The sequence below is a fragment of the Pelobates fuscus genome, chromosome 7, assembly GCF_036172605.1.
Source record: "Pelobates fuscus isolate aPelFus1 chromosome 7, aPelFus1.pri, whole genome shotgun sequence".
Taxonomy (NCBI): domain Eukaryota; kingdom Metazoa; phylum Chordata; class Amphibia; order Anura; family Pelobatidae; genus Pelobates; species Pelobates fuscus.
This window is the reverse complement of record NC_086323.1, coordinates 192705078-192731304: the sequence shown is the minus strand read 5'-3', so window position 1 is coordinate 192731304 and position 26227 is coordinate 192705078. Positions and strand designations below refer to the sequence as shown.

The following is a 26227-nucleotide window of genomic DNA, read 5'->3' as shown; positions in this document are numbered from 1 at the left end:
AAGATGTGTAATAAGGTATCTTATTCAACTTTTTGCCCTCTTTTATTACAGGCCTACCCGATACGTCGGTTTCGGCACACTACAACCGACTTGCTCATATATCTAACTTATCATGTATACGGCTTTTGTCCCCGACTACAAATTGGAAGGCGTAGCCTGAAGTTGTGGGAGGGGTTACCCGGCTATTTAAACTCAGGCCCCCTACACCACAGGGCTGATGCTGCCTGGTTCATCCCTCCCACCTCTCCCCTTATACATATTACTATTACAGGTGGGCCCTCTTTTATTACAGGCCTACCCGATACGTCGGTTTCGGCACACTACAACCGACTTGCTCATATATCTAACTTATCATGTATACGGCTTTTGTCCCCGACTACAAACAGTAATAGTCGTGGAGCTGTGCAGCTTAGCCACTCCGGGTTAATCAGCCGTGGGTTAGTAGCCTCTCCCCCTAAGGTGTTGCCTAAAGTAAATTCTGTACTTTTGAACAGCGTTTTAACTAAACAATTTGCGTCCTGTGTATTCTGCTCATGAAAACAAAATAAGTAAATAAGGGGGGGGGGGGTTGGTATGTGGGGTCTACGGGTGAGAACGGCTCTACTTCTTAGTGTACCCCTGTAAAATTAAATAAATCAACTCAGGGAAGCAGTAAGTAAAGTAACCAAAAAGTCAATGCACTCCAGACGTTTAGTGTCCACTATCCTGTTGGAGGTGTGCAGCTGTAATATCCTCAGTGAGTGTTGGGGGTCGCCGTGTAGGGGTTAGTAGTCCCGTAGGGTCCCGTTGTGCCATTCATTCAGCCCGTGTCTTGAGTGATCACCACTCATACAGATTAGGTCTTCCCGCCAAGGTACTCAGCGGTCGGCCATTAGTCGGGAAAGGCGAGTTGAGAGTGTCGTGTAGGCCTGCGGGTCGGTGCTCCTGGGTACGGTAGGTGGGTAATTGTGTAGTGGCCAACTCGGCCCGTCCATATATAAGTACAAACAATAACAACAAAACTGTGGAACGGTATCAAGACAGCGCTACGCTTTGTGGACGCTCTCTACAGGGGAGCTCAGGTAGGGGCTACTGTCCGTGTAGCTCGGGCCATGTCTCTGGGGACAAAGGTCTCTGCGGTAGCCGGGTTCTACTTGTGGGATCTTGGTGTAGTGCGGGGCTGTTGCAGTGAGTCCTGTGGAAGGCCCAAGGCGGCGAGATGTGACTTTGCCTCCTGTAGGTTCGTAATAAGGTATGTGCACCTTGAGTCACCAGAAGCTTGTGTGTGGAGCGCCATTGGTATTTCACATTGTGAGCGCGGAGCAAGGTGGTGAAAGGCCGTAAAGTTGCGCGCCATGCCGCAGTCCCTCTTGATAGATCTGCGTACAGCGATAGAGCCATGTCTTCAAAGGCTAGTGGCGCGCTACTCCTGGCAGCGGCCATTACCGCCATCTTGTCCTGTTGATTTTGAAACTTTACAATTAAGTCACTGGGTGCCGCCTGTGGTGCCGTGGGTGATTTCGGGATCCTGAACATGCCGTCCAGTACAACCCCCTTGGCCTGCTTTGGTGGGAGTAGCTTGCTAATCAAACGCCGGAAAAAGTGGGGGAGTTCAGACTCAGGGACAGTCTCTGCTAGCCCTCTAACCTTTAGGTTTTGGGCTCGGCGTGAGTCTTCTAGCGTCGCCAGGGTCTGTTCCAGTTTCAGGTGTGTTAGGTGTATCGTTTTCACCTCCTGTTGGAGCGTGGACACTTGCCTCGATTGGGTGCGGCAATCTTGCTCCACGGTGCTCATGCGGTGTGTTAGGCCTTGTATGTCCCTTTTAATTTCCGCCATATCCACCTGGATGTTACTGCTTTATAAGCAGACACATTTGAACATGGATACAGGTACCCTTGATAAAGGCAGCCAGTTGGTGCCGAAACTTTGGGGGGCGTTTGGGGACTCGTGTTTCTGTCTGAGGCTTGTAAGGATTTTTGTGGTAATTTATTACTATTTTATTGTATCTGCCTTTACTTCTGTTACTTTGTTTATATTCATTTTTTCTTATGTTTACATTCTGGTACTTTTTTGGACATAATAAAATGTCATTTTTTTTGGAGATTGTTATGGTGTGCATTCTATATTCTATATACATTTGAATATTTAAAGCACTTGAGGGAGCGCTTACATGGTTTGCACCTGGCTGTTCTTATATTGTTTTGTCTCTCCATGTGCTGTTGATTAGAGATTTCGTATCAAACACCAGCGTGCTAGGGGAACTCCGCCATTAACGTTGTGATGAGGAGTTCGTGATGGCACTTTTTTTCATGCCAATATAAACAAGTAAACAATGTTCGTATATGCAATGTCTTTTTAAATACATTCACTTTGTGTTTTAGTTTCTTACAGGTTCTGATATGAGAAACTATTTAATCAGGATTATCCCTATATGATGACACTTCGTTATTAGTTTTCCTTATTGGGAACAAATTCCATGATTAACTTTTGCTATAAAATCATTCATATGTACAACTAAACAAACCAGACATTATTAAAGGTTATCAGATCCAGACTTTGAGGCCCTTAACGTGATCTGTTGAACTGGCAAACGCATTCATGTTACAATTTTAGAAGTTGCCTGTTGGAACCACTGATTACCCAACTTTGGATTCAGTCCTAGAATTTCAAATTACACATCATTTTATCCTGTTTAAATGCTAAATGTGAGTCCCCAGCAGCCCACCCCCTTTGTGCTGCTTGGATTGATGGAGGAATTAATCTGATCAGCAAAGGCCATCTGTGACTAGTTGATAGGCTGCAAGTGGTAGCAGACACGATCACAATGCCCATTGATGGTACAAATCAGTACAGCTAGAAGTGTGTAATCACTGTATTAGCCACACTTCCAGTAGGGGCCTGGCTCTGGGTACTTTGTTAAACCGCTCAAAATGGGATATAATGGTTGCAGTGCCCACTGTGTCCCTTTAAACACTATAGTCACCACAACTACAGCCCAATGTAGTTCTGGTGAGTATAATTATATGCAGACATTTTCATTGCCCCCTAGGGACACCTCCAGTGTCGCTTCCTGGGGCTATGCTGCACAGTAGGCAGCACTGCCGTTCAGAGTCTGCACACTTTGCATGGGGACGCTGAATTTTCCTTCATGGGAAAGTATTGGATTGACTAAAATACAGCAATTTTGATATCAAGGGGGCAGTGCTGGAAATTAGGAGAGTTTTAATTCCTTTTAAGGGGGTGAGCCACCTTAATGGTGGGTTTAGCACTATATGGTCAGGAATACCAGTTTGTGTTCCTGACATGTGAGACTGATCTTGTTCAGAGTGCATAATAACCAACAGAAGTTTACGAATACAACATTGAGAGCAGACGCCAATTAAGTTACAGAACACAGACAAATATTTGCAGCACTGTCAAAGTTTATTGAAAGTAGCAAGGGAGTGACCGTGGGTACGACAAGGCTGCAACATTCAAGGCACTTTGTGGGGAGGTGTGATAGCCAAATGCAAGCTTTTGCAGATTACAGTGTTGTCACATTGGTCATCACAATCCTTCCAATGCAAGCAACGCCAGAACATTACTGGATTCTTTCAGGACAATGCTCAGGAAGAATTTTCTGTTCGACAGGCAGTGACTATAGAGAGGATATCTTTATTACAAACAGCATGGCCATTGTGTGCAGGATACCAGTTCATATAAAGTGGTGCGGATACCTATATTCCAGTTGCATATTTATAACAGTACTTTTAATATCCTTTAGATACTTACAAGTATATAAAGACAACATTTTAGAAAAAAAACACAATTATAAGTTCTCTGAATAAACTATTTGGTCCTTACACGAATTCACAAAATTGACTTCTTCTTTCACTTGAACAGACTTGGAAAAACAAAAAGTGTTACACGAAAAAAGGTCAATACCAGTATTTAAGGATGGTTCATGATTGCCATTTAAGCTCTGGCCTTCGGAAAAGCGCACAAACTCATTGCCTTTAAGACCTAACAATTGAAGACACTTTTCCGCTGTAAGGAATTGCATCTGATCAATAACTTTGGTGCGTTACACAAAAAAATAAAAAAATGAAGACAAATCTTGGCAGCTCAAAAGTTGTGTTTTTTGCATATAAAGAAAAAACACAATAGTGTCTGCCCCCTTATAAAGCATTGAAGAGTTGTGCATAGTTATGCAAATTCTTATGATTACTTAAGGATGAGACCGACATGGCATGTTGTGGCATAGTGGTATTCAAATCCGTTACGCATCGCCAGCATCTGCTTTTGCGTCATCTTCATCAGAAGCTTCCTCGGCCCCCTTCCTTCCAACACGTCTTGTGACAAACGGTACATCACCGCGCCTGCGTGATCAGTAGAAATTTAGGTTAAAAACAAACACAGGAACCTTTCATCACTGGGACAGAGTATTTGGATTGTTTAACTCCTGCTGATTAAGTGCTAGTTGTAAATAAAAAAAGACTTCAAAACGCACTTTAAGATTGCAGAGAAGTCTCCAAGTTTTTCAGCTATACTGGTACAGAATTATAGGTTTACAATTCTACCTACCGAAGCTTGCTCTTCAGGGTGTTAACCTCGCGGCTCATGGCGTCTGCAGTCTCCGTGGCATCCTCCAGCTCTCGCTGCAGTTTGCGCCTCATTGCGTTCGCACGCTGGGCCTCCTCCTCAGCTTCCTCCACCTGCCGCTTGAGCTGCTTCATGCGAACATTGCTCTTTTCCGCCTTTTAAACAGGACGACATTAAACACGAGTCAGATTGCGGTACTGCCAATACCCAAGGACCGCAACAGATTGCAAGGCTGGATAGTCACCTGATCCTTGAATTGCTCAGCATTGCGCCTCTCATCCTCCACCTGCATCAGGATATCTTTGAGTTTTTTCTCAGAGCGACGCAACTGCTTACTGGCATTTTGACGCTCCCTGAAACAAAACCAGACCATGAGAGACTAATAATGAAAGATCTAGCAGTTTAGATCCTGCAGGAGACAGGACAAGTGCATTTTAGCTCAGGGAGTCATGGATCCCACCCTGGAGGAATCCAAATCAGGTATTTTCTCAGTTTCAGAAGGAGCCTCTACCATTATCTTAAAGGGACACCAATCAAACTTTAATTTAATAGATTTTTAGTATAAATATGCTAGAAGTAAAACATGCCTCAAATCTTTGTAGTTTGAGAACATTTGGCAGAATTCTGCACCATGAGCCATCTAGGTTTGACAGGATATTGAAAAACTGGTGAGTAGAACTGCTAGATATCTAGAATTTTCAGCAAATCACAAACAAGGGGTTCTCTCCACCCTTGTGAAGTGGATAGTGAAGAGAACAAAGACATTTGTACTCCCTTCACAAACCTCTACTGCACCATACCCGGTTTCTTGCCTTGTACTTTTAGATTCATATACTAAGAATCTGTATATAATCTAAGCGTTGATCACCTCCCGTCTGTTGTTATCTTTATATGTTTGACAGCCCTGAGCTGGTGGGAGCCAAGCAGCCTGTGACCAAGGGAATCACGTTAATGAGTTGTTATAGGTTGTATTTCATGAAGTGCACCCTTAATCAGGTGATAAAATATTTTGCACTGTCCATGTGGGTGATACCAGTTCCCTATGAAGTTACACAAAGGGAGACAAAACTTTATAAGAAAGGGACAGACATGGTAACCCATGTTTGTGTGCCCTGTTGTGCACTGCAAAGATACTTAAAAAAAAAAGAAAAAAAAAGAAACATGTGGTCTACATTGTTTGTTACAATAGTTTACAAAGAGTACCACCAAAAGGTTAAAGTGTCAACTTTCAGACTTGGTACCAAACCCACAGCACTGGCCCAACCCGAGACATGCTTGTACACAGCGATTGCGTATTTTAGAGAACATACCTTGTCTCCACGTCGAGCTGTTCTTCCAGCTGGGAGATCTTTGCCTCCAGGGCAGTGATTGAAGCTTTGAATTTGGATTTCACGGTGCCTTCCATCTCTGAAAGCTTGGTCTTGAGCTCTTTGTTCTGACGATCCAACTGTTGACGGGCATTTTCGTTCTTCTGAGTATTGCTGCGCTCGGCGTTCAGATCAGCGTTCAGCTGGTCAATCTAAAAATAACGTTTGTAACATAAGATACAGATTCTTCAAAAAGAAGTCAGTTCCACGCCTGAACGGCACAGGCTATTCAGAAAGAAACGCGATGTAGACATGGCACTGGGCAGATTGCTTTTCTATCATGGCAGTCCCAGCCTAGTTAGCTGCTTTGCTTGTTTGTGTGGTGATCAATTTGCCAAGTTTGTTATATTTTGCAGACATTGATGTAAATTATATCTTTGTTCTAGAATTTGTGCAATTAGGAGATTTGTCCGGTAAAATTGTATTAAGGTACCTGAAGTGTTGATTTCCTGAGACGATCATTGACCAGTTCGGTGTTACCCTGCTCCTCTTCCAATTCCTCCTCCAGCTGAGCAATGCGGGATTCCAATCGCCGCTTCTCTTCCACAGCCAAAGCACTACAATATGGTGCAAACAGTGCGATTAGAATTTTAAGATTAAGTCACGTAAAATGTCAAGCTCAGGGAATATTTACACAGTGCTTGTAACAAATTAAATAGATAAAGATGTTTTTTGCAGGAACATGTCTCATGGTTCCATTCCTACCCATGTGTGGTGGGCATCCCAGGGCAGCAGGATGTTGGTCGAAAGCATCCAATTCCAGCAAGTTTCTATTCTAGAACTTTAGTTGATCACTTTCCTAATTTTGCTTTGTGGACAGCGGTTACAAGTAAATTGCCCACTCTGAAACCTGTGCAAGGTCTGACTGCTGCCATGTCTAGTAGTCTGATCTGTACTAGATATCTTGCCCACTGGATACTCTAGTGGTATATTTGGGATAGGATCAGGGCCATGTGTTCTGTGATGCCAATTCAGTCTGGCACAGCTAAACTAGAGCCTGCTACAGTGCTCTGACTGGCTCATTTCCAAAACAAAACACAGTTCATTCCTCTTGTTTCCCTGGGAGACACATGTACAATAACCCAGTATTATGTCAAGATACCACTCATTCCTGTTGAGTTAGCATGTCCACCCCACCAGATTTCAGCATTTACAGATCTCCCGAAAAGTCAGCTCACCCTTTGCCACTGCTGTTTGCCATTTCATCGGCAAGCTCATCTCTCTCCTGCTGAGCCTGGCGCTTGGCACGTTCTGCAGCAGCAAGTTCCTGAATTGGAGAAAAATGTGTTTGATGAAAAAAAAAAAAAACACACACATTTGTCATTTTGTCTACCAGTAAAGTTACATAAATGACACCAGTTTCAAAAGTAGGTCACACCCTGGCAGTTTGCCCTAAATAACCTGGTCCATTCCTTTCCATATATCTCTAGACTTTCTACGGATCTTAAAATGCAGCAGAGGATTTCATACGTTAAAAAAACCTGGAAAATAGATGACTGTCTAGGTATGAAACGGTTGCCTTCATTTGCTGGCATACGGTTTGTGGTGGCATCACAGGGGATCTGTAGCCCTGAGAGAGATTACCTCCTGAAGGTGGATCATCTCAGCCTCCATGCTCTTCAGTTTCTTCTCATTTTCTTTAGATTGGGTAAGGATGTCATCACGGGAAGCTCTGGCATCTTCAAGCTCCCGCTGGTAATCCTTCATCTGAGCCTAGAAAGTAAAGGGACAGGTAAGTAAAGCCAAGCCATCATCTTCAGCATTCAATAAGCTTTAAATTATCTTTCAAGGTGACATACTGCAAGTCCTAGTGTGTGTCTCCCTAAATGACAATATACCAATAAATAATGTAATGGCTCAACCTGATGTGCGACACTTCCTAACCAGGACTTGTAATCATGAACCAGTTGCCTGTATCCTGGCTCCCTGTATCGACCAGCTCATATGATCACTGGCCACTCAGCACTTCATTAGATGACGTCTCAGTAAGTGTGACCAGCCATTATTTGGAATGGTCCTCTGCATTTAATATATTTCACTGTTTGAATTATGTATTCCTCCATACTTTCTGTATTCCTGTCACCTTCCCCCCCCCCCCCCCCACATTCCTAACTACCGTATGTGCCATAAACAATCGGCTACATCAATAGCTTTTATAAACCATTTTTGCAGTTTTTTTGAGGTAACAATTACTTAACCCCTTCACGACGGGTGACGGACGAGGTCCGTCATCCAGGGGATACCCTTAACGACGGATGACGGACCTCGTCCGTCACGCGGTAAAATTAACCCCAGATCGCCGCAATCGCGGCGATCGTGGGGTTAATGGTGCTCCGGTCTGCCTCTGTATTAGAGGCAGACCGGGAGCACCGGATCGGGCTGTCCCAGTACATGTGCCCGCTCTGACAGCATGCCAGAGCGGGCACATGTGCCGTGTATACTTACCTTCCGCCTCCCTGCACTTCCGGGTTCAGTGTGAAGTGCAGGGAGACGGATCAGTGCTGATCCTGCCCCCTGGTGGAAAAAAAAATAAAGTTTATTTAAAATCCCACCCCCCTTTACCATTTTAATAAAAAATTAACCCCTTCCCTGCCAATTGATCACCGACTACAGTGATCAATTGGCAGGGATTACATTTTACTGTCATCTGAATTTTTTTTAACCCCTGAGGGTTAATTCTTTTTTTTTTAAAACCCTCAGGGGTTAAATTTATTTTATTAATTAATTTAAATATTTTTAAATTATAAATTTAGCTAGCTGGGGAGGGTGGAAGTTAGTGGGGAATTGGGGGATTTAGTGTTAGGCTAACTAGGGGTTAACGTTAAAAAAAGTTTTAAAATAAGCTTTAAAAAGTTAAAAAATTAAGTTACAAAAGTTTTAATAACCTTTAAGTAAAAAATAAAAAAAAATAAACCCTTTACCCAGTCCAAATAAAAATTAACCCCTTCCCTGCCAGTCTATCACTGCCTACAGTGATCAAAATACAGATCACAGTATTATACTGTGATCTAATTTTTTTCTTAACCCCTGACGATTAACTTTTATTTATTTTTTAACCCTCAGGGGTTAAATTAATTTAATTAACTAATTTAAATATTGTATAATTAAATATTTTGCTAGCTGGGGTGGGTGGGAGTTATGGGAAAATGGGGAATTTACTGTTAGTGCTGCTTCCTGCTAGTTAGGGGTTAACGGTAAAAAAAAGCTTAGAAAAATGTTAAATCTGTAAAAAATGATTTTTACGAAAGTTTAGGAAACTTTAAAAAAATTAATAAGCAAAACAAAAGTTTAAAAAATAGTTTTAAAAAGTAAAAAGTTTTAAAAAGTTAAAAAATTTAATAACGCTCATTACCACTACACCTGGTACAAGCTAGCGGAAAAATGATCCCACACTAAGGTTCAAAATATGCCTTTTGAAATACCCTGGGATGTCTTCTTTAAGAAATGGTATGGCTTTATGGGGTATTTGGATTATATAGCCTGGTAAAATACTCTAAAATGGGACATGGGCACAGCGTAAAAATTTAAAGTTTGAAAAAAACTGGAATGACTATGTCCCAAATGTGCCCCTCTGATGTCCACATATACCTGGCAAAGGTACATACGGGGGTATTTTTGTACTCAGCTGACATAGCTGAGCAACATATGAAGTATTATACAGTCGTAGCACACAAGGTTTGCAAAATATACTGTGCAAACTCACTTTGTGTGTCAAAAAAGCAGAAAAAACGCTTATTACCACTACACCTGGTACAAGCTAGCGGAAAAATTATCCCACGCTAAGGTTCAAAATATGACTTTTGAAATACCCTGGGGTGTCTACTTTAAGAAATGGTAGGCCTTTGTGGGGTAGTTTGAATTTAAAACTTACGAAGATGCTTGGAAATTGCACATAGGCCCAGCGTCAAAATTCAAAGTTCTGTAAAAACTGATATGGCTTGGTCTCCAATATGCCACTGTAGCTTCACAAAATAGTGCCAAAGACATTCATTGGGGATGTCTTTTTACTCAGAAGACTTAGCTGAGCATAATTTGGAGGTTTTGAACTTAGTGGCACATATGAAATATACAAAATGCCCAGCAAAAATGCAATCCGTATGTCAAAAAATGCACAAAATTATTTTTTACCACATACTTTGGCATATATTGGTGAAAAAATGGGGGCATGCTAAGGCACAATATGCACCTTATGATATACCCTGGAGTGTCTACTTTTACAAATGGTAGGCCTTTGTGTTTTTTTTTTTGAACAGTCAAACTGTTATAATACCCCAAATGGAAGCATAGGCTCATTAAATCTGCCTCTCAAAATTCTACTGTAAATGTTGAAACAGACAGGTCTCCTATATGGCACTGTAGCTTCACGAAATAGTGCCAAAGACATACAATGGGGGTACCGTTGTACTCAGCAGAAGTAACTGAACACATAATAAAACTTTGTACAGGAATAGCACACACCAACTTTACAAAATACACATGAGAAGTTCTTTGTTATACGTTTGTGTGCGAAAACCCCCAAAAAACACAATTTTACTCCAATATTTAGCAGAGGTTGGCGGTAAAATGGCTACGTAGAAAGTGTCAAAACAACCTTAGGTAAATAGCCTGTGGTGTCTACTTTATATAAATATATACTTTTGTGTGGCAATTTTGTTTTATTTTATGGCTATTAGGCTTACAAGACAAACATACCAAATTCTAAAATCGCTCCACATTAAAATGTTATTTTACTCCTTGTGCTTTGTGACCTGTAACTACCAAAAAAAAACTTAAAATCCCAGACACATTATATATTCTGTAAATCAGAATAAATAAATGAATTTATTTTTAATTACTTTCCTTAACCTGCACTAATTATGCACACATTATGATTGCAAAAACTGTAAAAAAAAAACAAAAACAATATTTCTCTTTTTTTTTTGCATTTTTCTGTATTTTTTTTATAATTAGTATATATATATATATATATATATATATATATATATATGTTATATCAAATATCAAATTAAAGCCCTTTCTGTCCTTTAAAAAACAGTATATAATATGTGTCGGTGCAATAAATGAGAGAGATGCAAATTGCAGTTGAACGCAAACAGCAAGAAAATGCAAAAATTGCTTGTGTCATTAAGCGTAAGTAAAGCTTCTGAAGCTCTGTCCTTAAGGGGTTAAAGGATCACTATAGTGCCAGGAAAACAAACTCGATGGTGCCCCCACCCTCAGGGTTCCACTCCCGCATTCAGTCAGTCCATCGGAAAGAATTCTCAATGCTTTCCTATGGACGCTGGCGTCTCACTGTGAAAATCACAGTGAGAAGCGCGGAAGCGCCTCTAGCAGCGGTCAATGAGACAGCCACTAGAGGCTGGATTAACCCGATTATAAACATAGCAGTTTCTTTGAAACTGCTATGTTTATAGAAGAAAGGGTTAACCCTAGCTGGACCTGGCACCCAGACCACTTAATTGAGCTGAAGTGGTCTGGGTGCCTATAGTGGTCCTTTAATAGGTCACAGAACGATATTAAATCATAATGACTGTGGGAAGTCTCAATGTCACATGAGGTACTAGAAGTCTGAAATGGAATGTTATAAAATCAGGGCAGTGGTGAGGAAAGGGGGGGGGTGTGTATATATATAAACCTATATATAAATCCATTCTTCATAGCAGTTTAACAAGCAGATACAGAACAGTTGTCCATTTTGCACATACCCTAAAGCATCTTCTGAGCAGATTGACAGGTACAATGCCATGCACCAAGGTTTCCTAGTCATGTCATCATGCAATATAAACCACTCTTTTAAGTTAGAGGTGCTAATCATCCCTCGATCACTAAAATGGATGCCCATTTTCATACGAGCTGCATGTACATCATCCCTATGATGGAGTGAACATTTTAATAAAATAGCAGCCATCTACATGGCTCCAGAACTATAAATCTAGTGCTAACAGGAACGCAAATTCCAGAGACTTTCTCTAGCAAACCTGGGAGAAAGCCTTCTGTTGCACACTATGGCCCATCTCGACAAGTTATTTTATGTACGTTTGTATTAGGAATACAAACACGTAGTCTTGACACTATAGTATTCTGCTAATTAAGTGGTGTACGCTCCTTTTAGTCCTTGCCGTTTGCGCAAGCCCCGTCTTTAACATCTCTGCCAATACAACACATTGGGAGGCTAGTCCGCATGATTGGCAAGCCACCATGATGCCAATCAGCATCTTTATCGGGATCATTAAGCATCTTAATGCAGAGTGTAGAGACTATAAAGGTCTGTCCTGCAAGCTTTGCCGAACTGAACCCAGGAAGCGCGAGTAACAGCCACTGGACATGTCATAGGCAGCAGTTTAAGCCCTGCGTTCACAGGATGGGCAACATTTAACCTGCAGGGATGGCTATATGCCACTGAACGACTACATCCAAGTTGTGTTTGTTCTGGTGACTAGGGTCACAAAAAAACAAAAAAAAAACCATCCCCAGTACAGGCATTTTGCAGGTTCTCCTACCACTTTTTACAGTGCATATAAGCAGAGACTGCACTAGACTGGTGCACAACATTGGAACATTAAATATGAATAAGGAGAAAGACAGTATAAAGTGAGACACGGATTGTACCTGAAGCTTGCGAAGCTGTTTGATAACCTCTTCTCTGTTCTTGTTGGAAGAATCTATTTGTCCTTCCAGATCCTTGACATCCATCTCAAGCTTTTTACGTGCTGCCACGGCCAACGAACGTTGCTTCCTTTCATCCTCAAGCTCTGCCTCCATCTCTTTAACCTTTGATAAAAGGAAAAGGGGGTAAAAAAATGAACCAACATTCCATTTAACACGATCGACTTGTCAAAGACATTTTCTCAAGTCTTTCACAGAGGTCTACCATGATAGAGGAGTGGACATACTCATTACCTGACGAACCAACTGCTTCTTTTTATCTTCACTCTGTTCATCGCGTCCTTGGAGATCCCTCTCAAACTGTGCCTTCAACGCCTGCAAGTTAACCTCCAATCTCAGCTTGGCGTCCTCTGTACCCTGAAGCTCATCTTCAAGCTCCTCCAGCTGGGTCTTCATCTCTTCCACTTGCTGCTCCAGAGCTCGCTTTGATTTCTCCAATTCATGGACCTAAATAAAAAATAAATAAACAAACATTTATGTTTGAAGTCATTTAGATCTCAAAGACAAAACAAAACTCCCAACTCTAAATGCACCTGAATAGTATTGTTTTACTCCATATGTATGTCCAGGGCCACTATCCCATTCCTTTTTAATCAAGCCTTACTACCCAATCTAGTGTGAAGCAGTGTAACAAAGTTGTGCTGCTCATTACTATTTAGCACAGATGCCCTCTTGGGCGATTAGATTGCAAGATGCAGGTTACCCACTACAGCTAGGGCCATGAAGCAGCTGTGCTGACCGACACGGACTGTAGGACTCCGGAATTAAAAAATGGTCTCTTCCCAAGCACCCAATGCCTGAAGGTGGAATGTACTCAATAGACAATCAAACTAGTTTAATGTAGTGTGACATTTAATTGCTCCTTTAGTTTCCAACACTGGTTTCTCTAGAGTATGAATTTTACAGACACTTCAGGAATTAAAGCCCCAAAACTTACACTCTTTCCAACATCATCCTTTGAGCTGACCAAATCTTCCATCTCCGTCCGCAGCTGTTTATTGACCCTTTCCAACTCTGCTTTAGACTCTAGTAACTCTTCTAGAGAGCGAGCCAAGGATAGCGCTTTGGTCTCCTTCTCACGGGCCTCTGCTTCGGCGCGGTCACGCTCTTCTGCGTACTTTGCTGAAATGCTCTTTTCCTCACCCAGAAGCTAATGACAACAAAAATGGCAGTTGAAATCAAGCAATAAGGAAGGTTATAGTACGCACAGTAGAAAAATTCGATTTGCTGATGGAAAAGGGGTGAAAACCTGAAAGGTCTTGGGAGGCAAAACTGAATCAAGTCTCAAGATGCTTCAAAGGAAGACAAGTCAGTCTACAGAGTATAAACTGTTATTAGAATTTACAGGACGGAGAATGACCAACTGAGGGGCCATACTTACTTGATCGAACTTCTTCTGCTTCTTCTCCAGATTGGACACGATTTGTCTTTGGTGATCTAGATCCACGCTGATATCATCCAGTTCCTGCTGGAGTCTGGTCTTGGTCTTCTCCAGTTTGTCAAAAGCAGCGGCTTTTTCCTCAAAACGTTGATTGACTGCTTCTAGGTCTTTCTGCAATTTCTTCTTGATTTCCTCCACGGACTCCAGTAAGCCAACACTTTCCTCCATCTTTTTCTTCGTATCTACCATCTGATTGATACAGACAAGTTAGGGCACTTACCAACGTGACTTAACATACTATTCAGGCTATTACCGTCAACCACCTATAGCTCTATTAACGCACCTGAGTCTGCAGAGTATTGATCTGTTTAATCAAGTTTTTCTTTGCCTCTTCCTCCTCCTCCAACTGCTCTAAGAAGACATTCTTCTCGTCTTCCATTTGTTTCAGTTTGGTACTGAGACTCAGCTTCTGACGGGTCTCTTCTTGCAAGAGTTCCTAAATAAGATGAAACCGTTATCAGTGGCTTCATTTTACACATCCCATAAAACAAAACAACCCCCACCTTTATAAAAAAAAAAACCACCACAAAGTCAATGGGGGGGGGGGGGGGGGGGGGGGAATTATCAGTGCAACAGTTAAAATGCATATTTATAATGACAGAATTGGTTTGGAAATTTCAGCTTTGATTTTGAGTACTGTGGACATACTGGAACGGAGGGTTCGGCAACTGGTAAAAAAGATTTAAAGGGGACTGTGGTAAGACTAGTCCTGGTTTATACAGTGTCATTTAACAGAACAGACTTTTGCCCCATACCTGTGTATCCTGAAGTTGAGACTCCAGTGTGGAGAAGTCTTTAGCTAGCTTGATAGATTTGCCATCTGATTGGTTGAGGAGAGTAGATACGTTGTCTAGTTCCACCTGAAGGAAACAAGAGCCAAATTAATCTCTTGCAACACCAAGTTTATATCAGAGTTTGCACTATTAACCGGTGCCTTACCTGAAGCCTGTTTGCCCTCTCTCCCAGCTCTGCTCGAACTCTGTCTCCCTCTGTGACCTTAACTTGCAGTTCCTGAAGCTGGACCTCTACCTTCTTCCTCTTGTGCTCAGAGTCAGTTTTACCCACAAGAAGAGCCTTCACTTCGTTGGCCAGTTCATTCCGTTCACCCTCCAAAGACTGTTTGACTTTCTCCAAGTTGCCTTTCAACTAACAGAACATAGGGAGAACGGTTAGGCACTAGACAATATACCTTATGAGCAATTAAAGCCCTGCATCTGTTGAACAATTGATCCCAAACTTGGACCATGTATGGTTTTAAGATATCCTACCCGTTTGGTCTGTTCCAGCTGCTCAGAGAGCTCCTCTACAGCCTGTGAGTGTTTCTGTCTGAGTTCCTGTACTTGGGCTTCATGAGTCCGTGCTTCCTCATCCAGGGTCTTCTTGAGATGAGTCACCTCTTGCTCACGTTTTGTCCTGAAAGATTAAATAAAATAAGTTAAACAAAAACCAAAAGAGTCTCCAACTTAAATTCGTCCATTCAAGAGTATTCCCTACCTGAGCTCCTGCTGAGCGGCTGTGGAATCTAGAGTATCTTCCAGCTCAGTCTTTAAAGCTTCGAGCTCCTCTCCGAGATCACGTTTCAGTTTCTCTGCCTTATTGCGTGCAGCACGTTCTGAATCCAAGTCTTCCTGAAGCTCACCAATCTGGGACTCTAGCTCCCGAATCTTCTTCAAAGCCATATTCTTCTGAGCAGCCTCCTCTTCCACTCTAAGATAAATTTGTGAATTTTATTTGGCATGTGAAATGCATGGGGAAACACTGACAGGATTGTACTATGGCACACCAACACCCTTTACCAGACTGAAATGTTAAGTCAGCTCCAAGTACACTAGCATACCAGTCTAAAAGCACTGAACAAACTTTATTTAAATGCTGCAACTTGTCCTCAAGCCATCATTTTAGTGATGGCTGAATGTTACACATAAGCAGTGCTCATCATGAACAAACACTGCTATTTTTACACAGATCCCATGGTTTCTGGAAATGGCCATGGGAGCAACTTGAAGAAGTTAGAAATGTAAATCCCTTATTTTCTACTATACTTTTTCAAGTGTATTTCTCCTGCGACAAACTAATCAATCCATGGTTTACATGACAGATTGTGTCAAGCAGGGCTAGGCAACCTTCAGCACCCCAGATGTTGGGACTACATCTCCCCTGATGGTTTGCCAGCATTATGGCTGATGTAGTCCACAACATCTGGAGTGCCAAAGGTGGCCTGCTCTTCGTGTAGAGCAGGGGTGCCAAAAAGGTAGATTATTCCTAGACGTTTTAGAGCTACAACGGAAACCTTTAGAATTCTTTTAGACGAAAGCATCATGGAAGCTGTAGTTCGAAAACATCTGGGGATCTACCTTTTGGGCACCCCTTGTGTAGAGTAACAGGAATTTAATTTATTAGTTACAGGTGAAAATGATGCAGAAGTCCATTCTCTACCAGTTATCTGAGTAGTTTGGCTGTGTCATTCCCACCTAGAAGACTACATCAATCAAGCTAAGTCAGAATACAAAAAAATTCTGGAGGTCTGGATTAAGATTTGCATAATCGGACTGCATATTTTCATTAGTCAAGACTTGCCTAGCAAGCGCAGCCTGCAGTTCTTCCTCCTTTTTAGCCAACTGAAGCTTTAATTCTGCAATCTGAGCTTGTAGCTCGGCAATCTGATCGTGCAAGTCCGTAGAGTCTCCTTCCAGCTTTCGACGAGTCTTCTCTAGTTCCTGTCGCTGCTTCTCCTCGCGGCGTAACCGTTCTTCAAAAAGTAGACAAAAACATTGGATTACACCAATTAACATAAGTGCAATTGTGTACAGATCTTGCATGCATATAAATAAGGAAACTACAGACAGATGGTAGAATCTGTACCTTCCAAGTCAGAAATCATGGTTTCATGTTTGTTCTTCAATTTCGTCAGACTCTTCGATTTCTCCTCCTCCTCTGTAAGATTTGTGGTGAATTCTGCAATTCGATCTTCAAGCAGTTTCTTCTCCTGTACAGGAAAAGGTGAAGAAATGGTCAGAACAGGCTACATCACAAATGGCTATCCAAAATGTCTTTATTAGCATATAGCCCAAATAGGCAAAGATCTAGCATCAAATTAACAATTCAACTGGAACTGGCATGGAAGTTTTAAACCAAGGTCTCATGAGAGGTTGTAAGGTGTAAGACTGCCGCAGTCGGTGTGTCGTTTCTCCATAGGATGTAAGCTTGTTAAAGCGAAACGTAACCCGTGAGTGAAAATCCACCCCCTGGAGCGTGCCACGGACCATTCAAACTGCAGTAATTACCAAGTTTCAAGGCTTTGCTAGTAGCGTAGGCCTTGAAAGTAAACCTGGCTATGAACCAGTTAGTAGCATGTGCGTCATGCAAGGGATTGGTGTGGATTGGCTGGCAAGTGTCATAAATCGCAAACCGACACCAATCGCACTTGGGGGCTTGCAAAGGCATTTTATCTTGCTAAACATCAAATGCTTTGTGATTATACTAACCAAGTATGGACTCCTTAAAATTTCATGGCTCTATTTTAAAACTAAATTAAGAAGAAATGAGGCACTTTATTGCTGGCAGACTGGAGGCAATAACCAGACAGGTACGCACCTTGCTGTACTTCAAATTCTGATCCTCCAGAACAATCACGTCTTCTTCTAGTTTCTTTAGCTTGGCCTCCGTGGTCACTTTTTCCAGCTGTAGCTTCTGTCTAGCAGCTTCCTCCTCCTCGAGTTGCTCTTCTAGCTCCTGTAAGAGTTTACAGAGTTACTAAAAGCCGATCGTGTTTGACTGCAGCATTGACATTTTAGAAATGTTAACGATCCATATTTTATGTCAAAGTAAAAAAAAAAATACAGAAAATTTCTCACTCAATTTGGGTCAGAATTTTTTTTTTACCTGCTCATTCAAACCATTAAGCCAATGTAGGTTTGACTAATTTGACACTCATATCAAGCACGTGTGTCTTTCCACTGGGGTATTTAATTAAAAATTAAAAAACAGCTGCAGCTCAAGGGACTGCCAGGGGAGTAGTTTCTGCCCCAATTTCTATTAAAATCAGCACCTTTATATAACCATCAGATATGGCAAGTTGACAGCAAGCTGAAGTGCTTTCAGTTGTCCATTAAACACAATGTAGACATGTGAATTTATCAAATATTCTAATACAGCATTTGCCATGTCCTGCTATTCTGTTCTCGCCCCCCCTGCCCCCCCGAAAATTATACTCCTATGTACATTAAGTCTAATGTAAAGACAATTTACCAAAATACACTCTAGAGCAAGTCATTTGTGAATGGTTTGCACAACCCAACTAGTTACCCTTGGACTAATTATCCCAAACGTCCACAGTGCTGCGCATGTTTGAGACTCTTACTACCAGAGAACATGTCTGACGCATCACAAGGGGATGTTGCCCTGGATATCAGTCCTGTGGCAGCAAAAGCATAGGTTACATTTTACTGCGGTGAGAGAATGAGGAACAGATCAGGGAAAGGGCTGTTCCCTTAACGCAATGCCTCTTAGACAAGTCACATTAGAAACATTAACGCAAAGCACTTATCGCAAATGTGAAGGTCCCCAAATAACACAAAGCAAGTACCCCAATGTTCTGCTGCATTTTCTTTTTCTCGGTCTGCAAGATCTGACATCGTTCCTCTTCCTCCTCCACCCTCGATTCCAAGTCATGTAAGATTTCTTCCAGTTCCTGCTTCTTCGCTGCCAAGCGAGACCGCATTTCCTCAGCCTCTGCGCACAGTTCAGTCTCTGCCTGCAACTGCTCTTGCAGCTGCATCTTCTCTTGTTGAAGCTAGAACCATTGATGAAGGAAGAGCAAGAAAAAGAAGTTGCATTGAGAGCCGCAAAGATAACAGACACGAAGGACCAGAGATCTGTTCGTGCTTGTATGAGAAGTATAGAACATTAAGGACACTCACTTGCATCTGCTGATGTTCCATTTCAGAAACTTTCTGTTCAGAGAAAGTCTGCTGTTCTTTCACTCTCTGAAGTTCTATCTCCTTTGCGTGCAATTCTTCATCAAATCTGTTGGCTTGTAACAGAGGCTTGACCTATACAGGAGAGGGGAAAAATAAAATATACAAGTGGTGAAATTGAAAGGTTTTAACTAGTCATCCACTTTTACAATGTTTACAGTAGCTGCGTACTTTACACCTTGCTTTGACTATGGCACATTGGTTAGAAGTTGCCATCTTTCTTAAGATGGTTTGCACACATAAAAATTAAGGTCTGTGTTCCCACTACACCTGGGCGGTAACAGTGACTACTACTACTACTAATCGGCCCCAAAACATTTCATCTTTTATTATTTTAGGTTGGAAGGTGCATGTGTTAGCAATTTTGTATGCCCATTTGCTAGGAATTTGGAAAATTTAATTTTGCAATTTTATTAGTCAATGGTAAAATCCCCACATGGTGCAAAGGTGGGCACTGGTTTGAAATATGATGGATCCGGGAGATGTGCAGAAATTGGCAAATTTAAGGGGTATTGAGTTTACTTCTGAAGGAAGGGTAAAATCCTAAAACTACTTTAAGAAATTTCCCCCTGACGAAATTAGGCTTTTCTGGTTTCTTTTATTCACAATGGTTTGCACCTTCCACTTTAAACTGATTTTTTTTATCGTCTTAGGATAATAGTGACGTGTGTGCTCATGTGCCAAGGTTTGCTGGGTTAGAGGAATTTCTTCCAACGGGAAAGTCAAACTCCTTCACCTCTGCTTTGTTTTAGCAGCCATTTATATCGCAATGAATTCTAATTACAGGGCTTATTCTTTCTCCAATCTCTGTTCAATTAGATTTACAGCTACTGTGAGGAAGTTTCCTGTTCACAGGATTTAAACAGGACTTCACACTCGAGCCAACTCTAAACAGATTGTGGCAGCCAGTAGGTGACATCCCATTTCTCTGCCGCTGGTCTTTGCCATTGCAAAGATCTACTGTAAAATGCAGGAATTCTGCTCACGCCTTATGTTTGTCAGTACTAGATTAGGGATTATCCCCTGGTAAATGTTAACTACTAGCTCATTTAACCAGTGGGATTTTACATTTATTTTTTAGTTTGACTCCACTCATTTGTCTGGCAAATTTGAAGAAAGATTTATATTTTCACCACAAAACCATTTCTCCCGCACTCTAACCAGGATGTTGGACCAGGTGGTTATTGATCCGAGTTATGCCCTTCTTCAGTTTTGAATCAGGGTTTCCTCCTAATTTGGCAAGAAGGTTCTGACGACTTTACATCAATCGCCCTGGAACCATGGAGGTGGGCGGGAGTAGCCATTGATATCTGTGCTGTTCATCAACTGTTATTTTAGCGAGGGACGAGAAGTCCCATTCAGAACAGATTTGGTCAATGGAATGTTCTTCAGGCAGATAACTTCACATTATTCTAACTGTAAAGAGGTTAGATTAGGTTGTGTGTGTGTCTTATCTTCTGTAAGAGTAACAAGTGTGTTAACAACACAGACGACTACGTAAGAACGTCATTTAAGATCTCCCAGAACCAAGCCTGGTACTGCTAGTATCACCTTACCTTTGTGAACAGTCTCCACCACTGCCAGTTTCTAAGTTTCAAGTACGCGGCGCAATTCCTCTGGATCACTCTCATAGCTGTGAGCTGCTGCTGTCGTTTGGAGAAAGCCCTGCAAAAAAAGAAAGGTTTAGTGGATAATTGGAGTTTCCCCAGAATCAGTGCTCAATGTTTAACCAGAACTCCTTGTCTCGAGAAAGAAGCCTTACTTTCTGGCAAGAAAACCTCTGCACCACGCCTGGAAACATATGATGACATCGGTAATCTTCAGATCTCTCTCCTCCTCAAGGTGAGCCAACACTCCGGCTCGGAAGAACACTTTGCTCTGTCCGATGCGGTAGAGGTTGGAATCCAATTCCAGAGCTTTGATCTAGGTTACGAAAAAAAAAAAAAAAAAGTTTTTGGAAGGAAAAACGAGAAGGTGGTGGGGCCGGGATAATGGATTCCCAACTCCGTGCAGTAAATCTTATGTTACATGATTATGCGAAAAATCTCAGATTGATCAGACTTAATCGGATTATAAAAGAATCCTTGAAAGACTGTCACAATAATGAAAGTCCACAGCCCACTGACAAAGTATTTAATGTGGGATGGTGACCAAGAGCATTTAGCACGACTATCCCATGGCATTATCAGACAGCCTTTGGCCCACACATTAAAAGCCGTTCGACCAAGTTTGACTTACCATACGAACACATGCTTGTTTGCCATCCATGAATCCTTTAGGGATTGAGTTCGGTGTAAGAATTTCATACCTTGGAAGAAACAAAAGATTATCATGAACAAGTCACAGAAAGGACAATGTATTGCATTTGATAGAGTCCAGGATTCTTCCTACCTTTGTCTGAATTCCTGAAAGACCACTCTGTTCGGGAAGCCTTGTCTACAGATACGGATTCCTTCCAGAACACCATTACAACGTAGCTGGTCTAACACCAGGTGAGCTTCTAGCTTGCCAGACTAAAAAAATAAATAGAATTATAGATTGCCAAAAGCCCCCTGTATTAGCACATTTTAAACGTTTACAACTGGTTTAGGTTACTTTTTCTGAAAACACAATATAGTCTAGATACATTTTTTACTTTGTCTTGCGAATCCAGAGCGTAATTGTGAAAGCATACCTTCTTTTCGTGATTGGGTATAATGCAGCGAACAAAGTTGGGGTTTGTGTTTCTCAGTGTGGCCATCAGCTTTGATAGCTGCTCCTTGTATAGTTGACCTACTGTGCGGAACATTCCTTTTCTGGTCTTAAAGGCCCCTGGAAGAGCAGCATCTGACATACCGGCCACCTGATCCAGGCCAACAATACGATCAACTAAACAGAAGATGAGAATGTGTAAAGAGACTTTCATATTCTATCAATAGCGAGTTACTGCTCCAAATGATCCGCCAGTTCAAATAATGCATTTAGTGAAGACATTGGGATTAAAAGAAAGTTATACAAGTTTAAGTCATTTTTCCATGTCACACTCAATGAAGATGCAGTGTCTTGTTAACATGCATACACACAACTATGGTGTTTATATTCTGGCCACTTCGCAAGTCAAAAAAATCTAGCAGAGAACTAACATTTGTCCTTTCAATGAACATGTAGTAGTTGAAACCGTGTAACCCTTTTCTAAGGCTTTGTTAATTCCATAGCAGGTCACTCAAATGTCCAAAAACTTTAAGTGTTCTGACTTCATTGGTGCATACTGGATAATTTGTCTGCAATGCTAAACTCAAGGATCTTTAACATAGCACTAATAATTGGCAACTCTGTACAACAAGAATGTTAAACAAGGTGAACAAATTAGAGCTCTACCTAAACAAGCTTACAATCTAAAAAGAGGTTATCCCCAATCCTCAAGGCACACCAACAGTCCAGAATTTAGGCATTTGCCCGACTTTCATTTGAATAATAAAAAAAATCTGGACCAATTGATCGACACGAGGACAGAGTTGAGAACCCCTATTCTAGAGGGACATATTGCTCTTGATATAGTGGTTTCCTTTGAAGAGTGGTATGGTGAAGCAGTGTATGAACCAAACTCTGGCATGTGAGGAGGTCACACCATGCACTACAATACCTGCTTCTGTCAAACCAAGCCTAGATGGACAGCTGCGAATTCCACAAGATCTATCGGGAGGAGAGGAAGGACATGAAGAAAATGGAACAGATTTCTACATGGCACAGCTAGTCATGGAATTCAGGAGCCTTTGGATGCCTTGAAAACTAAACCGGATAAGGGTCATGTCCAAGCACATGGTGAACACATAATTTATTGGATACACTCACCATCTTTCCACAATTCGGACACAAATTTATCTGAGGATTGGTTTAGAAGGGTGGCAATGTTGTCATTCAATGGGTCCATGTTTTTCATCAGCCATTCATCAGCCTTGTAATCAACCTAGGAGCACAGGGTGAGGGAGTGACAAAGTGGTAGGGGTTAATCATTTGACGCAAACTATTGTCCTACGTTTTTAGCTTGAAGGGTAAAGTCAGTAAGATACTCTTAAAGTGAAGTCGACCGTTCAGGCATGTTGACATTATGCCGTTGTGCATTTGGATCCGCCACTCAATGTTTAAGTCATAGGTGGGGTTTATAAAAGACCCATCTTACCCCCTTAAGGACTAAAGCTATTTTCAATCTTTAGTCCCACAAGTTGGATAGAATAAACCATAAAGATCCGAGCATTGTGGAAATTGTCCTAAAAGGAGATCAATTTACCTTGCCAGCATAATGCATGATACAGAAGTCTGCTTTATCTTTTAGCTGCTTGGGTTTCTGGAATTTTGAGTGTGTGCCCTGTTCTTGGACCACTTTCTCCACAAAGCTCTTGTCTGTTGCTTTAGGGAACCAACACTCTTCATCCAGGAGAGCTAGAATACCAGGAGGACCAGCCTGAAATACAAGTACACACCAAGACATTAGACAATTCCTAGAATAGGAGGTGGTCGGTAATCCAGATGGGATTTGTACTGGAGAAACTCACTGGTTTTTCTATCAAGTCAATGCAAGGCTGAAGATCCAGACCAAAGTCGATGAAGTTCCACTCTATGCCTTCACGCTGATACTCTTCCTGCTCCAAGATGAACATTGTGTGATTGAAGAGCTGCTGGAGCTTCTCATTGGTGTAGTTGATGCAAAGTTGCTCAAACGAATTAAGCTGTAGGAAAGAAAGCAAAGCCAATCAGAATTTCGTGAGCCTTTAAACATTGTACAAAGCCATCAACCCACAGAGGAAGCTTTGAATTCTGCATGTTAACCCTGCCTCCATGGACCCAGTCTAAAAAAACTTCCCTTGTCTCCCCTCCCGGACCCAAGTACTTAATGGCACTGCTTTCTTCCTAGAATGAAACCCCCCTCCCCCCAAAAACACAACAAAAAAAACGGTTCATACACTCCGGGATAACAAAAATGGCTTTGAGGTAAAAAACAGCAAACTTTTCCAGCATTATCCAGTACATCTACTTTATTCCTGTCCCTCTAAAAAGGTTTCTGTGTGGTATAGTTTAGGCAAAAGCCCCCATAAGAGGGAGACTTGAAATTCAGCCGTTCACGTTACAAACAGCTGGTCTGGTTAGAAGATTGGACTAGAATGAAGTATCCCAGATCGGCCAGAGTCTAGACTTTGTAAAACAGTGTTAAACTTTCCCAGCATTGTACAGTCTACTTCCTGGTGAGTTCCAGGTTGATAATGCTACATGTTAATCTATTTCCTTCATTTTATGCCATCACTTTGGAAAATATATATTTTTACATCTATTACTTACATACACTTGGATTTAAATATATGGACAGATCTGAATGAAAGCCATCAGATCACATACGGTACAAATCAAGTTTCCGACTAACCTCAAAGATTTCAAAGCCAGCAATATCTAGGATTCCAATGAAGGAGGCCCCCTGTCGCTTTGTCTTGTCAAGGGCTTTGTTAATGCGCATTACCAACCAGCGGAACATGCGTTCGTATGTGGCTTTAGCGAGAGCCTCGATTGCAAAATCAGCCTGCAAAGAGAAAAAAAAGGTATGAAATGGTGCGCTCTTGAAGGTGGCGTTCGGCAAAGAATATACAGCAAAGGAAAATCTTACTTGTTCTTTGGTCTGAGCCTTCTGTACATAATCTCTGCCAACCTTTATTCTTGGCAAAAGTATTCCTCTGGTGAAGTCATTCACATTTATTCCCAGCAGGTGGCACACTTTCTGAGCAGCTAGAACCAGAGAAATATTCAGATTATTAGATCACAAGATCAGATCGAGCCATTTAATCTGTGTGTCTTGGAAAGAATCGGAATGAGATCATTGCAATTTACTGATCAGATAGTTTTAGGGAAATACTTTGTGTATACAAGAGTGTTTAATAGGGTAAATGAAAATGAACACATAGCTTACTGAATCTGGATCTTACAATTAATGGACCTTTTTAATCCACCTTCACGGAGATTTTTACGGGGAAATATTTTAATCAAGACAACCTACAAAATGTCATTTGAACAATTCTCCAAAATACCACAATACCCCCAAGTCAATTACACGAAAACACAAACAAAAATCAAAACACGTCCCATTAGCAGCAAAAAGTCCCTTTGAAGACATTGGGAAGGAGATAGAAAAGACTAGGGAGGAAGCATTCGACAACCTAATGAACGCTTCAGATAAAATCCAACGGTGGTCCGGTGTTTAATGATCATGTGGGTGCGTCAGAGGATCAGAGATTTGGTGGAAGGCCTAGACATGGCAACAGATCATGTGGCAGGAGATAATTTGTGCATATAGACACTGTTTTCTGGAGGAAAAACACATTTCTGCACTAATCTCCAACTAGATTCTTAATCCACACCCAATCAATTTGTTCAGGACATTTCCTCATACGAATAAAATTAGTCTGGGAGTACATTAAAGATTTGTACATGTCGATTCGATGATGGGAGAAACCTCATTTTGCACTAGTCTACTGGAGATTGATACAGACTTCTGCAGAAAGCAATGTCCAACTAAAGTCCCCAAAAAGTGCAAGAATCAGGTCGTTTGTACCATCAGCACTCCAGTCACAATTTAGAATCAACTTGTAACCATTTCAATTAATGTAATTTGTTCCATCTATACATTTTTAAAAAAGGGACACTAGTCACACAGACCACTTCATCACAATGGCGTGGTCTGGGTCGCTCTGTGCTTTTAACCCTGCTGTTAAGTCGACCTCTAATGGTAGTCTGTAGGTACAGCTGAAGCACCTCAAGGGATTTTCATACTAAATAGAACCCTACCACATGAGGCACGAGTCCCTAGGAAAGCAATAATGCAGTGTTTTTATACAAGGAAGTTGGAATGTGTGTGTGTGGCACTTTAGCATTCGTTCGCCAAAGTTCCTCTGAGGAGCACTGGACTGTATTAACATGGCCATCACGTGAGGCAGAGAGATCAACAGCACTGGGAGAGCCTCAGTGCTTGGAAAAGCGGATATTTTTACCTGTATTGTCTGGCATGGAAGCCTGGTCAGTGTTACGCTCTTTCTTAAACATAATATTGCCCAGTTGGAGAACACCGGAAATCACTTTCAGCAGGCCTGTAACATAGAACATTATTGTAACATGATTCAAACCATTTAACTTATAATTCAGCCCATTAAAGAGTCAGGAAAGGAACAGCAAATAAATGGATTTGTTCAGAGCCAGCT

At 41.6% G+C, this 26227-nt stretch overlaps 1 protein-coding gene across 1 annotated transcript in view; it reads right to left on the bottom strand.

Annotated features, from left to right (window-relative positions):
* Positions 1-3381: 3381 nt before the first annotated feature.
* The window catches only part of MYH9 (myosin heavy chain 9), a 58716-nt gene continuing 35870 nt past the window's right edge, over positions 3382-26227 (bottom strand). The window contains exons 10-41 of the mRNA XM_063427037.1: positions 26021-26116; positions 24643-24761; positions 24406-24558; positions 23543-23716; positions 23278-23451; positions 22842-22956; positions 21685-21878; positions 21402-21523; positions 21249-21318; positions 20773-20933; positions 20567-20675; positions 18954-19085; positions 18620-18826; positions 17629-17766; positions 16897-17020; positions 16612-16783; positions 15529-15741; positions 15303-15447; positions 14974-15180; positions 14790-14894; positions 14318-14470; positions 13975-14223; positions 13531-13743; positions 12828-13040; positions 12537-12698; positions 7512-7640; positions 7106-7194; positions 6361-6484; positions 5871-6079; positions 4805-4913; positions 4543-4715; positions 3382-4337 (exon numbers count right to left, since the gene is read on the bottom strand). Coding sequence (XP_063283107.1) covers positions 4238-4337; positions 4543-4715; positions 4805-4913; positions 5871-6079; positions 6361-6484; positions 7106-7194; positions 7512-7640; positions 12537-12698; positions 12828-13040; positions 13531-13743; positions 13975-14223; positions 14318-14470; positions 14790-14894; positions 14974-15180; positions 15303-15447; positions 15529-15741; positions 16612-16783; positions 16897-17020; positions 17629-17766; positions 18620-18826; positions 18954-19085; positions 20567-20675; positions 20773-20933; positions 21249-21318; positions 21402-21523; positions 21685-21878; positions 22842-22956; positions 23278-23451; positions 23543-23716; positions 24406-24558; positions 24643-24761; positions 26021-26116 — 4853 coding nt within the window. The 3' untranslated portion in view covers positions 3382-4237. The remainder of the gene's footprint in view (positions 4338-4542; positions 4716-4804; positions 4914-5870; positions 6080-6360; positions 6485-7105; positions 7195-7511; positions 7641-12536; positions 12699-12827; positions 13041-13530; positions 13744-13974; positions 14224-14317; positions 14471-14789; positions 14895-14973; positions 15181-15302; positions 15448-15528; positions 15742-16611; positions 16784-16896; positions 17021-17628; positions 17767-18619; positions 18827-18953; positions 19086-20566; positions 20676-20772; positions 20934-21248; positions 21319-21401; positions 21524-21684; positions 21879-22841; positions 22957-23277; positions 23452-23542; positions 23717-24405; positions 24559-24642; positions 24762-26020; positions 26117-26227) is intronic.